This window comes from Syngnathus typhle, linkage group LG2 (assembly GCF_033458585.1).
Source record: "Syngnathus typhle isolate RoL2023-S1 ecotype Sweden linkage group LG2, RoL_Styp_1.0, whole genome shotgun sequence".
Taxonomy (NCBI): domain Eukaryota; kingdom Metazoa; phylum Chordata; class Actinopteri; order Syngnathiformes; family Syngnathidae; genus Syngnathus; species Syngnathus typhle.
Window position 1 is genome coordinate 22,728,239 of NC_083739.1, and position 14,457 is coordinate 22,742,695.

General features: G+C 39.9%; 1 protein-coding gene across 1 annotated transcript; it reads right to left on the bottom strand.

Moving 5' to 3' along the window:
- Nucleotides 1-238: 238 nt before the first annotated feature.
- On the bottom strand, nt 239-13,902 carry troap (trophinin associated protein). Its single transcript, XM_061272614.1, has 18 exons — nt 13,742-13,902; nt 13,426-13,527; nt 12,547-12,757; nt 12,072-12,465; nt 9,442-9,554; nt 9,147-9,275; nt 8,332-8,371; nt 7,027-7,145; nt 5,655-5,774; nt 5,545-5,584; nt 4,841-4,959; nt 4,514-4,642; nt 4,399-4,438; nt 4,180-4,247; nt 3,072-3,164; nt 2,746-2,992; nt 2,475-2,668; nt 239-610 (listed from the first exon to the last, which is right to left on the bottom strand). Exons 2-18 carry the CDS (start codon nt 13,488-13,490, stop codon nt 557-559), a joined length of 2,175 nt encoding a protein of 724 aa, XP_061128598.1. The 5' UTR covers nt 13,491-13,527; nt 13,742-13,902; the 3' UTR covers nt 239-556.
- Nucleotides 13,903-14,457: the final 555 nt, after the last annotated feature.

The window sequence follows — 14,457 nt, forward strand, 5'->3', positions numbered from 1 at the left end:
GTATTTGACAACAGTTCCTTCCACCAACACGATGGAAAACACTTAAATCGGGCTCAAGCATTACCTTGCACAGTAAACAGCGACAACATTTTGAAAGGGTTCTTCTGGACCAAACTCATTCAGTCAACTTTTCTTTTTTCACAAAAAAAACAAAAAAACCAGAAATGGGCTGACAGAATGGCTACGACTGTTAGGTGACAAAGACTCCAAAACAGACAAAAGGTCAAGCAACAAACTATTACAAACAAGCATTTATTCCCCCAAGTGAGAGACACACACAATAAACAACAACAACAACAACAATAAAACATTGAACCAAATACAGATAAAATTGTAATTGTAAACAGGTGCTGGTCTACACAGGAACAATAGAAAGAAAAACACAGTCATGTACTCAAGAGTCGTCTTGGAGGACTGGAGAACAAATGGAATGAAACGGAATGTCCTTCAGTGACCAACTTTTCAGTATTATACTGAGGCTACATTTCATTTATTATTTCAACAATATGGGGATCTGTATTAGTGGTTTGTCAAAAAGACACAATTACATATTTATCTATCTCAAAGTGGAGCACGGAGAAACAGCATCCAAGCTCAGTGGAACAAATTTCTGGAAAAGAAAAGAATGGCAACTGAGTGAGATAATCCCCACGGGCAATGTGTACAGTAGAACCTTGATGCTGGAACGCCCAAAATTTGGAGTTGGACATATATTGATTGCAAACTATGCCTAAAACCTTTGGAGCTATTGTATAAAGCACAGGTGTCAAAGTCATGGCCCGGGGGACAGATCCGGCCCGCCACGTAATTTTATGTGGCCCCCAAAAGCAACAAATGTGTCAACTTAATGTTTCTTGTTAGAATACCAAAACTGTAAATTGTCTTCTCTTTTAATAACTGTGAGATATTGCAATGATCTTTTGTTAAAACCACACTTTCAAAGTGAATTAGAAAATTGGTGAACTTTTATTTACTGAATTTTATTATGTGTATGCGATAATAGAAGTCATTATTGGCCCCACGAGGGAAACCATAACGACGATGTGGCCCGGAACGAAAATGAGTTTGACACCTCTCGTTTAAAGTCATCACACCTAACTGGACCTTGTTTCAGCCACTTTGAGTTTTGCCTTTTCCCGGTCTATATGTGATACTCATTCTGCAAGGATAACGGTGGTAACTAAGAGAAGAACATCCAGCAGAAGTTAGCATGATGTAAGCTTACTCAAATAGAACGTAGATACACTGGTGTTACGTCTGAATACTGTTTTTGTCGTATTTCGGTTACTTGGAGATTCTGTTCAGCATTATTTAGCACATTTATTTTGGTATTTCAGCGACGGGTCATGGATTATTGCTAAAGGCTTGACAGAACTATGCTTTTAGAGAAAAAGGAACCATGATTTTGATCTTCAATGACTCAATCCGTTTGTGATGTTTGACAAAACACGATGAAAAGTTCTGTTTTAATATTTTACTTTTGATGAAGAGGTAGCGTTTCGTTATATCATTTATATTACCGTAATTTTCGGACTAAAAGTCGCACTGGAGTATAAGTCATGGCAGTTTCTAAGCTTGTTTTGTTAAATAAAGAGCCGTTTACCAAACCCACGTCTTTCCTTGAACTTTGTTAATATAGTTATATAGTAGATCTGTGGAATAACGACGAGGCTGACGTCAGGGCGCACGCGCGGCGATGTTGACAAAGGATGAGGAATTTGATCGATGGATTTAATGATTTAGAGTGCACAGATGGTTTGATAACATTATTGCTTATATAATAGTTATTTGATATATAATCTATAAATCGTTATATGGGCCTGTGGAATATTTTGAAGTGCAAGAGCCGTCAGCGGCGCGCACGCATTGTTGACAAAGGACGATTGATGGATTTAATGAATTGGAGTGACGCAGATGGTTTTATTAACGTGTTATTTATGTAATAGTTGTTTGAATAACTCTGAATTTTACGTCAGGGCCGTTCTCAGCTCTTAGTTTGTGTTTATGTCACGTTAGCATACCTATCGTTTAGCCTGTTGTTACTCACGTGTTGTTGCGACGCTGCGACAGCAGCGCGGCGGTTGTTTACATAAAGGACAAAGATTGACTCGACGAGCTGCTGCTGACGCGACGTTGCGCTGCTGTCGTCACTTGAAATTCAAATTACAGTAATCCCTTGCTACATTGCGGTACCACTTTTTCTTTTTTTTTGTGAAAAGTTTTGAAAAAAAAAAACATATATAAGTCGCTCCTGAATATAAGTCGCCCCCCCACCCAAACTATGAAAAAGAACCGCGACTTATAGTCCGGAAATTACGGTAAATCATATATTTTACATTAGAGGTTGATCTCATTTCACCCTCAGCCTGCACACAACCAAATTTGAAAAAAAAAGTTTGACCAAATACTATATTGTGGTCCAGCTGCAAGGTACCACTGTAGGTTAGTGCTCATTTTCAAAGGTTTGTACTCACACTGGACTCTTGAAGGTGCAGCAGGGTTGCCACCGGGTTGCTAGTGCGGGGTTCAGAGGGGAAGAACCTGGGACTGTCTGAGATAGAATGGGAGATATAGAAAGCAACCTCCTTGTCCAAGCGTAGCTCTTCCATGTGAGCGAAATGCTTGGGCAGGATCGCAAGCGCAGCGTTGGTAACACCAGTCTTCTGGTCTGAAGAACACAAGTCCAGGTTCAGAAGTGAATCACAGATTTAATGAGCAAATGTTGATGGGTTGCCTTTGTGTTACCTTTGTGCATAAAATGACTGGCAAGGTTAGTGCGACATGCAGGATGACGCACTTGTCCCTTTTCCGACGGATCCTGGACGCGCAGCTCTTGACGGGCCAAGTTCTTCTGCTCGCTGTGTTTCTTGCTCGCGGAAAAAAAAATGACAGATTCTCTTTGAAGGGTTGGATTGAACTGCTGTCCTTCCACAAGATTCTGCACTTCTTCATCGCCAGCATTCTTTATTTTGTCCTCACAGTGGGTTTTCATCTACGTACAAGAAATAGAAAAGATTCAATTCATCAATGAAAACTTGCTTGGTGGTCTTAGCTTGGACCTCGCTTCTTACAGGTGAGACTTGAAGAACTGGGAGCTGCTCTTTCTTCCCTTTGTCAGGGCTGTGTCCTTCCTCCTGGTTGAAAAATAACACCTGGGCAACTTCCTGCCACCACAAGATACAATTATCATTCAATTTAACATTTAGAAAGATTATTTGCAATTAAACTTTGGCAAAACACAAAACAAATGCATTTGTATTTAGTTTTAAGCGAAACACTGACAATATAGTACAAAATACTATGGTAGTAAGTTGAATTACTTTCGAGCACCAAATAGTCGAGAGAATACTAAAATATTTTTCTTACTTCTGTACAAAAAATAAACAAATAAAAAATGTTCCCCCTCATAATCCATATGTTTTTTTTTTTTTTTTTTAATATAAAATGACTTTACTTGCGGTCGGGAAATGTGCTTCACAAAACTACTCAGACCCAATCGCTGGTACAGCAATGAGTTGAGATTGCCAGGCGAGTAAATCCAAGCAGGTTGGAAAAAAGTGACTTGATTGACACATTTTTCTCAACCGAAACATTACATTTATGTCGCACCAAACTCTACGCTGTTCAAGCAAACATTCTTTTGTTCATTCTCGCAGTTATTTATCCATAATATACGTACGTACACACCGGGCAGAAACATGATTTTTGCCATGAGACAACTACAGGAAAAGCGCATCAAACAGAACATGCCTCTTTTCCCTGTTTTAATTGATCTGACAAAGAAAACACAGTCGATAGGGAAGCACTATTAGCGCATTGGTTGCCCACCAAAATTTGTGACAATAATTAGACTTCCATGACGGCATGACTGATCAGGTCCTCTCCAGTGGTAATGTGACAGACACCTTCTGTGGCATACAACAATCCATGCTGTTGCTGTCACTTGGTCAATTCCAGAAATTTACTGTTGCCAGAAATTTACGCCACAGGGCATCGTCAGCAGTAATTACAACACCTAACTCCCAGTGCTACCCAGTGTCTCAAACTGCGCCTGTAGCTTGGGGTTGCAGAGCCACCTCCAAGTTCATAGATGAGATGCAGAAACAATACGTCATTGTCGGATCCAAAGCAACACCAACAACCTGTTTAAGTGGCAGAATAGGACCACTTAATACACACCATGGCAGGACTGGGAGGGGAAACTCTCTGCGATGTCCATGTATTCTTGGCCTCTTTGTGAGTTGAAACTGAGAAAAAAATAAAGTAGTGTTAACAACGGGCCTGCTTGTGGACCAAAGCATCACCTCTAACTGTTAACTACTGTTATTCATCATCACAATTATTGGTCATTGTTCTCTCACTTTCGCTGTATTTGAATAACTTTATATTGTTTCTTACCTGCTGCGGCCAGACTCTTCTTAATTGGAACCCTCTGTGACTGCATTGGAGAATAAAATCAGATACTAAAAATGCAAACAATATACTGCAATGATGAAAATAGACGTGTACATACTGTGTTGATAAAAGTGCTTCTGCCAAGCGGATTTTGAGGTGTGGCACGCACAGGGCCTGGATCCTGCAACCCCTTGTTTTGGCTGCCAGCAAATTTTTGATGACTCTTGAAAATTGACACTCTTTGTGGCTGCACGAATAATAAATGATTACAGTGTAACAGAAATACATTAAAGTGTAGCAGATCACTTAAAACTATTTCATGTTATAAAAGAAGTTTATAATAAACAGCAACAACAAGAGATTGCAAACGCCCTTTTTTAGCTTTACAAATCTTATACTATGCTAGGAAACAGTATAAAGACTCATCCAGAGTCGTCAAACTCACAAACATGGAATAAGCTTGGGAGCGTGGAGTTCCAATTGATTGGCTGGCGATACACACGCCCTCATTACGCAGGATACTTTGTAGTGAGGTGGAATCCGGTTTAAATTCCACAGCTTTCTCTGAAAAGTTTTTTTTTATTAGAAAAAAAATCTAAATAGGTCACCAGGTCAACTTTGAAAGTACAAGGGCGCAGTATATTCAAATGAGATCTGTTATACTATGTGCTGTCACAAGCAAACCGGCTTTACGTTCATTAAAGGAGAAGTCAACCCCAAAATGTTCCTTTCAATAATATGTTCTATGTGCCCCCACTAATATAAACACAGCATTGTGATTTATATTACGTTGGAGGAATTTGAGTTAAGCAGCAAAATGTACTCGTTTTTCTCCATCTCAGGGGGTGGCCGTTTTACCACTTGCTGTCGACAGATTATAACATCACAGTTGACAGGTCTCCCGTGACAACCAATCACAGGTTTTCTCTAAGTTAATTGGTTGTGACTTGGCAACTTTGACGTCTCCCCTGAGTTGGATAAAACATATTGATTCATATTCCACAAACGAAACATTAATCAGAACACTGTTTTGATTAGTTGGGCTGCACAGAAAATTATGGCATTAGACTTTGTCTTTAATTATAAATTGAAAGGTGGTAACACATTGGCAACTGTGTGCGTTAATAACGGAATTATATTGCATTTTACCTGCTGCTGCCAGATTCTTTTTGATGGGAACTCTCTGTGGCTGTGCAGAAAAAGAAAAAGAATTTTAAAAGGCATAGAATGAACAGCATTAGAAATAGGTGTGTACACACTGTATCAATAGTGCCTCTTGTAGATGGATTTTTAGGTGTGGCTCGCACAGGGCCTGCAGTCTTCACCTCCTCGTGGCTGGCAGCAGGATTTTGATGATTTTTTGTAGTGGACACTCGTGGCTGCAAAAATAATCAATCATTATTGGACGACTAAAAGTCCCGTAAAAAAAGAAGAAAAAAAAAAAGTGTAAACAAATCTGCATAATTGGAATGAATAAAATAAATGAATATATTAAATGGGGCATCACAAATAGTGAAAAACCATATGGTCTTTGTTCTCAAATTCAGTGAGGGTGTCCACTGAATGCATATTTGGTTTATTATTTATCCTTACTTTGTGAGATAGTTTTGTTAATACAGTGATCCCTCGCTACTTCGCGGTTCATTTATCGCAGCTTCACTACATCGCAGATTTTTCCCTGCCAAACAAACAAAAAGAATTGTTACAATAAGAGTTCTAAAAACATATTTGCAGTGTACTTTGTTATAAAATAAGTTATCATTAAAGACTTCTGAAAACATATTTACAGTATTGTACCTTGTTATAAAAAGTTGTTATAATAATAAGAGTCCTAAAATCACATTTACAGTATGTATACGTTAACTACATCAACATATACATTTACAAAATGCGCACAGCGCTGCTATGGTAACTTGTGACCACTAGAGGTCCCTGTTTAACCAAGGTTAACAACAGAACGTCACATCTACATATGTTACACCAGTGCTTCTCAAATAGTGGGGCGCGCCCCCCAAGTGCTATTCCTGGGGGGGCGCGAGTGACCCTGGGGAACAGGCTTTTTTTTTGGCAGTACTAGAATAAAGTGTAAATGCGGGTTTACTACAGAAGGGGGCAGTGGCGCTCTCATTGTTACTTCTGTCACGTTTGCGACAGTGCAACATTTTACGACTTACAAGACAAGTTAGGATAGTCACGGTGGGGAGGGGGGGCGCGAATAGATTTCTTCTTGCTAGGGGGAGGCGTAACAGAAAATAATTGAGAAGCACTGTGTTACACACACACGTATAATATTTATATTTTCAATATTCATACAATATTTGCTGTGTGTTATTTATACTATTAATGTATTATTTACAGGGCGGCTCGGTGGCGCACTGGCTAGCACGTCGGCCTCACAGTTAGGAGGGCGCGGGTTTGATTCTACCTCCGCCCCTTTAGGGCATCATATTGGTCCACAAGCTATCGTAAGAGCTATTTAAAAGAAATACTTTGTTGTTAATGTTGTAATGTAAAAGTCCCACCTGAGTATGTGTCACATGACCAACCAAAAGGTGTGATTTGTGGCCCAGACAACATGGTATAATTACATAGAAGAAAAAGAAAAGACTCATACAGAGTCCACAAACTCACAAACACAGCATAAGATTGAGACCGTGGAGTTGCAACCAATTGGGTGGATATGCACACGCCTTCATTACGCAGGATACTTTGCAATGAGGAGGAATCGGGCTGGAATTCTGCAGCTCTGTCTGAAAAGAATATTTTTATTTATTTTTTCAAGTAACAATGCCATCATGACAATGTCCATTTAAAGCCATCTAAATTATATCATGTTAATTCTCATTTGAAATTTTACTAGTGTAAATTCGCTTTGGAGGTCCCTTAATGCCTTCTGTACTCAGGTTTCGATCCTGCAATAAATTACCATACAGGCTGTTAGCAAATTGGGTTGTAATCCATAATCCCGGTAAACTTTAGCACCTGTCAATTGAGTCAGTTGAATTATGGGTAAACATTAGGGGTGTAACGATACATCGATACACATCGATTAATCGATATTATGCCCTATGATTTATTGGCATCGATGCTAAAGGTAAACATCGATTTATATCGCTGTGTTTGACCTCGGACATTAGACGCGACTTTATTTTGAAATCCAGTTCATTGTTGCTTGCTTCCTCTTCCGGGAGCAGGGAGCAGTGCGCGGCGTTGTTGTGTTGTGAGCAGAGCAGGCACGTGAAAGGGGAGTCGACAACTAGTACGCGGCTCCTGGGCTGGTGCTATGGCTAGTGTCCAAAAAGACGAGGAAATTGGCTCCCCTTTAGGCTTCAAGTCATTCGTTTGGAAGCACTTTGGATTCCAAAGAAAAGATGGCTCAACGGACAAGACACGTGCAGTTTGTCAATCCTGCCATGCGGTGATCAAATATTCAGGGAGCACAAATCTCGCCGCACATTTAAAGAAAAAACACGACATCAAAGTTAAGTGTTAAAGTAAGCAATTTGTATACTACAATACTCTTGTAATTTCCTAAATAAAGAGTTTGCAGTACCTTGTTGATTTTGCGTATGAATTGTTATAAATCAGGATATTGTTCTATATTTTTTATTAAAAAAAAAATATCGATCGTAGAGCACTATATCGCGATATATCGTGATTGAATCGCAGCAGGCTTTAAGATATCGGCAAATATCGTATCGAAGTTCTTTATATCGATATTATATCGTATCGTGACAAAACCCGCGATTTACACCCCTAGTAAACATGGTTTGTTTACACGCTAGCTGTTGTCAAAATTTCTATGTAGTTGGGACAGAGTCACGGTAGCTTTATACAACAAGATCAACTGCCAACAAATCTGTCATACAAAAAGTTGATTTGGCATTAAGATTGTTTTCATTGAGGTATACAGACAATAATATAAACACATTTTACCTGCTTGGGCCAGATTCTTTTTAATCAGAACTCTCTTTGGCTGCATAGAATGGAAGGAAGGAAAAATAAATGGTTAAAAAAGCCTGGTTTTTGTGATACAAAAATGGAGTCAGAGAAAAATCATTGAGTGTAGGATGGGGGTGGAGGGGACAATTAAAACAGGAAGGACCGCGGGTCGTCGAGGACCGTTACTGAACATGCCTGGACTACAACAATGTTAGGACTTTATTTGGTGGCAGACAGAAGTTTGAGTGTGATTAAATGCTTCAGCTAGAAAAGTCTGCACATTTGTGCAACCTCTCTATCTGAGTCGTTAATTTTTACTACTCTCTATATCACAGGTGTCAAACTCAAGGCCCGGGGGCCTGATACGGCCCCCCACATCAGTTAATGTGGCCCGCAAAGACATATTGTGCATCAAATTCGTGTCATTACTAGAATTACAAATTGTCTTCAGATTTAATAGTATCTTTTTTCTTTAAACATTTGACCAGTTTTTACTCGTCTGATTTGAAAACGAGTTATTTGTCAGTTTGTTTTGTAGTTTGTACTGTATATAACATGAGGTGCTCATACATTTATTTGTGTTGACAGTCATAATGGCCCTCCAAAAGAAGATATGACTACAATGCTGCCCGCGAAAAAAAATTGTTTGACACCCCTGCTCTATATAATGTTTCTTTTTTTTATCCATTGTGTTGTACAGGTTAGAAGTCATAGTGAGGGTGAGAACAAAAATCTCCTTTTTTGCATCACAAAATTTTCTCATTTGAACAGGGATTTGTAGACTTGTCATATCCACTAGTAGTACATACTGTGTCCAAAAACGTGTCTTTCCCAGGTACGTTTTGAGGTGTGGCACGAACGGAGCCAGTCGCCTTCACCCCTTTGTTCTGGCTGGCAGCAGCTTTTTGGTGACTCTTTACAACAGACGCTCGTTGCGGCTAAAGAAATGAAACATTATTACTGGAAGGATCATGCATGACAACCAATAATGTAAATCATGCCAATTATATAAATAATAAGAAAAATAATAACAATAACAACAATAATAACAGTAACAATTAATATAATGATAATAATAAAAATAGTATTCATTCATCAACTCACAAACATGGCATGAGAGCTGGAAGTTGCAAATGGCTGCCTGGAGACACACACACCCTCATTTCGCAGTATACTGAGCAAAGCGGCATGATTGGGCTGGAATCCCTCAGCTTTGCCTGAAAAACATTTTCTATAAAGTTTTGGCCACAACAGCAAACCATGACAGTGCGTGAATAAAGTGACAATTCATGATTCATTTATTACTATTCATATTTGCTGGTTTAATGCAAAGAGGAGCACAGAAAAGGCGCATCAAACAAACAAACAAACAAACAAAAAGAAGAATATTGATGGACATCAAGACGAAAGGTCAGATGTGTAAATAAAGGCACAGAAGAATAAAGGCAATAATGTGCTGAGAAAGGCTACAGAGATTTACTCAGTTGAACACTTACATGATTGATTGATTGAATATTTATTGATCCCCAGGGGTGGGGAAATTCAGGCCCCAGCAGCATCCATACCACAGAGTGGTGAAGACAAAGGAAAAAAAGTAACAGCGGCCAACCAGCACCCCTCAATACAAGAGAACACCCTAAAACACACAAAATAGCCTCCACGGGGTCCATCGACAGGTGTAAGGCCAGTCTAGTTCAACGGCGCCCAATGGACCGTGGTCGTGAATCGGTAAAAACATCACAAAGCAGGCAAACGTGTGAGCAGCCTCCCGGGCACCCAGTCGGGGCACGTGCAGATGGTCACCACAAGGCTAGCATGGCGAAAGTCGTTGGTTCCGACGAGCACGAGGGAGCGGACTCCCCACAGGGGTTGCGGCTGCAAGGCCAAGGCGAGGGACTCGGTCATCATTGGCCGGATAAGCAGGAAGCCGTCGTAGAGTTACGCCGGCCTCGACCGATGATCCCGGTCCCAGGAAGAAAAAAATTAATAAAATATCCGATCCGAAGAGATTCCGAGTTGCGGTAGAAGGCACCAGCATCGCCGAATGGACAAAAAGACAGAAAGAAAAAGGACAAAAGAAGGAAATAAAGAGGAAAAGAGAGAACACTGCTGGGAGGCAGCCACTCACGGCGCCATACTAAGAAAAATGCAAGCCACTTTTCCTTAATATGTCCCCTTGTTAGTATGTTGGTGTTGTGGTGTACCGCCTGGACCTCCGCCTGAACCTCCATTGCAAGTACGGCTATGCACCCCATCCAAATTATCATGCAATTGACATCCCAAAGACATGCATGGTAGGCCGATTGAGCGCTCTAAATTGTTTGTAGGTGTGATTGTGTGTGTGAATGGTTGTTTGTCTCTGTGTTCCCCGCCTACTGACCAAAGACTGCTGGAATAGACACATTTAGTACGGTTTTTTTTCTCTCTTTACAGTAGCTCCATTTTTTTTTTTAACTCCTGTTGACTGATGTGTACTGGATTACTGGAATGACACTACACAACTAAGTATACAACAACGACGTACATTCCTTCAAAATGTGTTTTACTATTAGATACTTTTCAGAGCATTCTTCCTGCAGAGAGTAAAGTTTTATTGCATTTTATCTTTAAATTCTTTTTACTGAGCCCCTAAGGCAGTGGTTCTTAACCTTTTTCCTTGTTCGACCCCATTCAATTCACCAACCAGTTCTCGCACCCCAAACCCTAACCCTAAATAATTATTACAATAATAATTGGTTTACTTTACAGCTATAAGGCTTAATTTGCATTATCCCTTATCCCAATTAACACAATGACTTCTTGATTTCCAGAATTTTGCACTTTTTTCGGTTACCCGACCATTATCCCTGAAAAATTGTACATTTCCCCCAGGGTATCCTCGCACCCCCTAGGAAGCATGCTCGCGCCCCCTAAGGTGACCTACTAGGGGAAAACCAGTGTTCTCTCGCAAATAAACAAAAACTATGACTCAATTCTTTTATATTGTGATCAATTTTTCAGCCATTTCGCCCAGCCCTAGTATGAACTACAATGTAGAAGCACTCGGGGGCAACATGTATTCCTACACCTGCTTGGTGCCTCTTATTGTGGGCTGCTTCAGGGTGGAAGACCGCCCAAATCCTCTCATGAGGACTGGTACCAGAGCCCAAGCTGTGTGTCGAGGTGAGCAGTCAATATAGTGAGAACCTCTCGAGGTCGCTCACCAGCTCAGGCTCTTTTGCAGTCAGTAAAGTGACATTTCACATCCCGAGAGCCGGATTCTGTAGCCGCAGATTAAAACACCAAATTCATCATTCATTTTGCAAAGCACTATCGGTAGTGTCATTCGTGTTTACCCCCCAAAATTTAACATACTGCTGACATGCCGCCTTGCCCAAAGGTATATGTCAGGCACGTGAATTGGTATTGGTGTCAGAGTATTATATTTTTGAGGAGTAGATATACGTACACTATTGGCATCAATAACAACACTGTGTGTTCCCTCTAACAGTTTGGATTTTTTTCATCTCAACCTATCCTGCCATGAGCATCTTTACCAGTCTTCAATTCAACTCTGATTTGGCTGGTGTAATTGTAATCATTATTATTTTGGAATGTTATGTCAACCAAGTCTGGTGATTATCACAAATCAATTACTGTATAAACACAAATAAGTGTGTCGAGCTGCATTAGAAAGGTCTCAAAGCAATCACACATCTACACTAGTCGCATGCAAATCTGCAGAAAGAACTTACCGTGAGGGTGGCTTGAGAGGCTATTCTGCACATTCTCATCCTTCACTGGATCTTTGAGACTGAGATGGCTCATGTTATCCAAACAGGCAGAAGAAAAGGAGGAAGTCGTCTGCTTTGCAGCATTATCACACTTCAACGTGTCAGAATGCCTTGAGGCCTTTTCAGGAAACATACATTTCTCCTTTCTCACTGCTACTGTGCTTTTTAACACAGCTGGACTCTTCAAGGGGTTCTCTTTTGTCTTCTGGGTTTTTATACAAACATTGTTTTTAAGATGGGTGGCACGAGCACCATTTTTTGGCTCTAAAGTTACAATGTCTGTTTTCAAACTCTTTTGCCGAGACACGTTAAAAGGCTTCGGCCTGGTGCGTGACTTTTTCTTCTTGGCTTTCCCCTGCAGTCAAGAAATATGGTGTTAACAAATGAGAGAAGAAAAGCATGAAATGTCAAAATGGTAGGAACGTTTAACACTCACAGACAAGATTTTCTCCTCCCACTGAGCATCATGAAAAGCTGAAGGAGGTTGGAGGGACTTGATTAGCACTGGAAGTCTGCTCACTTTTGGCCGCACAAGTGTGTTCCTCTCAGGATCTTGGTTCTCTGAATCCTTCTTAGGAAGGTTCGGCGTGGGTACAGCCTTTGAGTTCTGTGGCTCTAGTGACATCTTGTTGTTCTCATTTTTCAACCTGAGTAGAAAGATGGTAAGGTGAAACAGATAAAGTTATGCTTCAAATGAAAGAGCGAAAGAAGGAAAGGGAATGAGAACTTATTGGCAATGTTCTACATCTGCCATCTAATACAACAGGGATCCCAGTCTTTTCTTGAAATTATTTCCCAGGACTTTCCAAGGCCTTGTCTGTTATTCTCTGGAAAATGCACTTTTCTTTTTCTTCTTGCGTCGAATCATCACTGAGCCATTTTTCCCCATTGCAAAGATACTTTCTAAATGCATCTGTTTATTTCACTAGTTTTGTGGATTTTATTTTAGAGTCACCCAACCCAAACTACTATTGTCTAGAGTCAGTTAAACTATTAGAGAATCTGGTCACCTTTCAAAATAAAATATTGTTCAGTCTTACCTAATAAACAAACAAAAGTGCTCCAAGTTTTTTCTTTACTTTTTGCGGCCCGCCGAGGCACGAATATCAAACAACGTACGTTTTTTCTCAGCAAAAGCTTATATGGCCCCACTGAATTCTGTGCGAAAAACTGATCTAGAAAACATTTGTCATTCATGTTCGGGTTTTTTATGCAGACCACTGCAATCACATATGCACGTAGTACTTCGGACATCCTAATAAGCGCAAAGTCGACCATTGGGCTAAACTTTCTTAACTCATATTTGGCCACTTACCTCCGAAGGTCAGCACGGAATTCATCCTCCCTTTGCACACGAAGAAGAGGAGGAGAGGCGTCCATTACTTAAGTACTGTGTTGTGTGAGGCGTCGGGAACGACTGAAGAGCACAACAAAACAAATAATCTGAGCAATCGATTAATTTAAGTATTTGTGTTATTAATCACCATCACGATACAACGAATATGTAAGAAACAAACAAAAAAAAACAGAAACGCCATTAGGTTGTCATTCCAGGCAATTAAATCAATAGCCATTAGCTTTGAGTACAACAGACTGTATTTTAACACTATGACTCATTCGTGTGTGCATACCTTCAACCAAATACGATAATAAAGCGTGCTATTCACGCTAGACGTCCCAATTTTGCTTTAATTAATCTAATGTCCGTTTAAAGAACTCTTGAAGTGTTCTTCCATGCCCAGAGTTCACAGAAAACTTCCCGATTGCTGTTTGTATATGTACACGCTCTGCCATTGGCTATAGTTGGAAATTGTATAAACCAATCACGGCGCATGTCTTTCGGATGCGTCATCTTCGGCCAATGGGCGACGAAGTTGCGTAAACAACCCCTTGACAACGACGCGAAAGTCGTTTAACCAATGTGATTTCATGGTTTTCCTATTTTTACGTTCGTTCATAAGTAGTTTGCAATTCATTTATGAAAACTCAAGTCAACTATATTGAAATAAAATACACATTAGAATACTGTACTTTATGACAATTATCCTGTAATTTTTATTTTACCGGTTATAATTGTTTTCAAAATCCAATATTAAAGCAAGGTATACATTCTTTAATATGCTTTAATTGATTTGTGGGCAACCCACTGCTAATTGTTCGAAGGAACAGGTCTCGCCATTTCTCCTTAGGTCATTTAGATACATAGATAGTCCCAAATTTCGGGGTAAAAGCATATGCCACGTACATAACATCGTGTTGAAAATGTTTGTAAGCATTTTTGATATTGAATAATAGAAAAGTGTTCAAAGCAAACGAGTTAAATTGTGTTATTATTATGGCATATTAA

Coding starts and splice junctions, on each gene's coding strand:
- troap (XM_061272614.1), bottom strand. CDS start 13,490: ATGGACGCCTCTCCTCCTCTTCTTCGTGTGCAAAGGGAGGATGAATTC. Junction 9,555..12,071: donor CCTCTCAAGCCACCCTCACG/GTAAGTTCTTTC, acceptor AATGTTTTTCAG/GCAAAGCTGAGGGATTCCAG. Junction 611..2,474: donor TGCACCTTCAAGAGTCCAGT/GTGAGTACAAAC, acceptor TTTCTTTTCCAG/AAATTTGTTCCACTGAGCTT.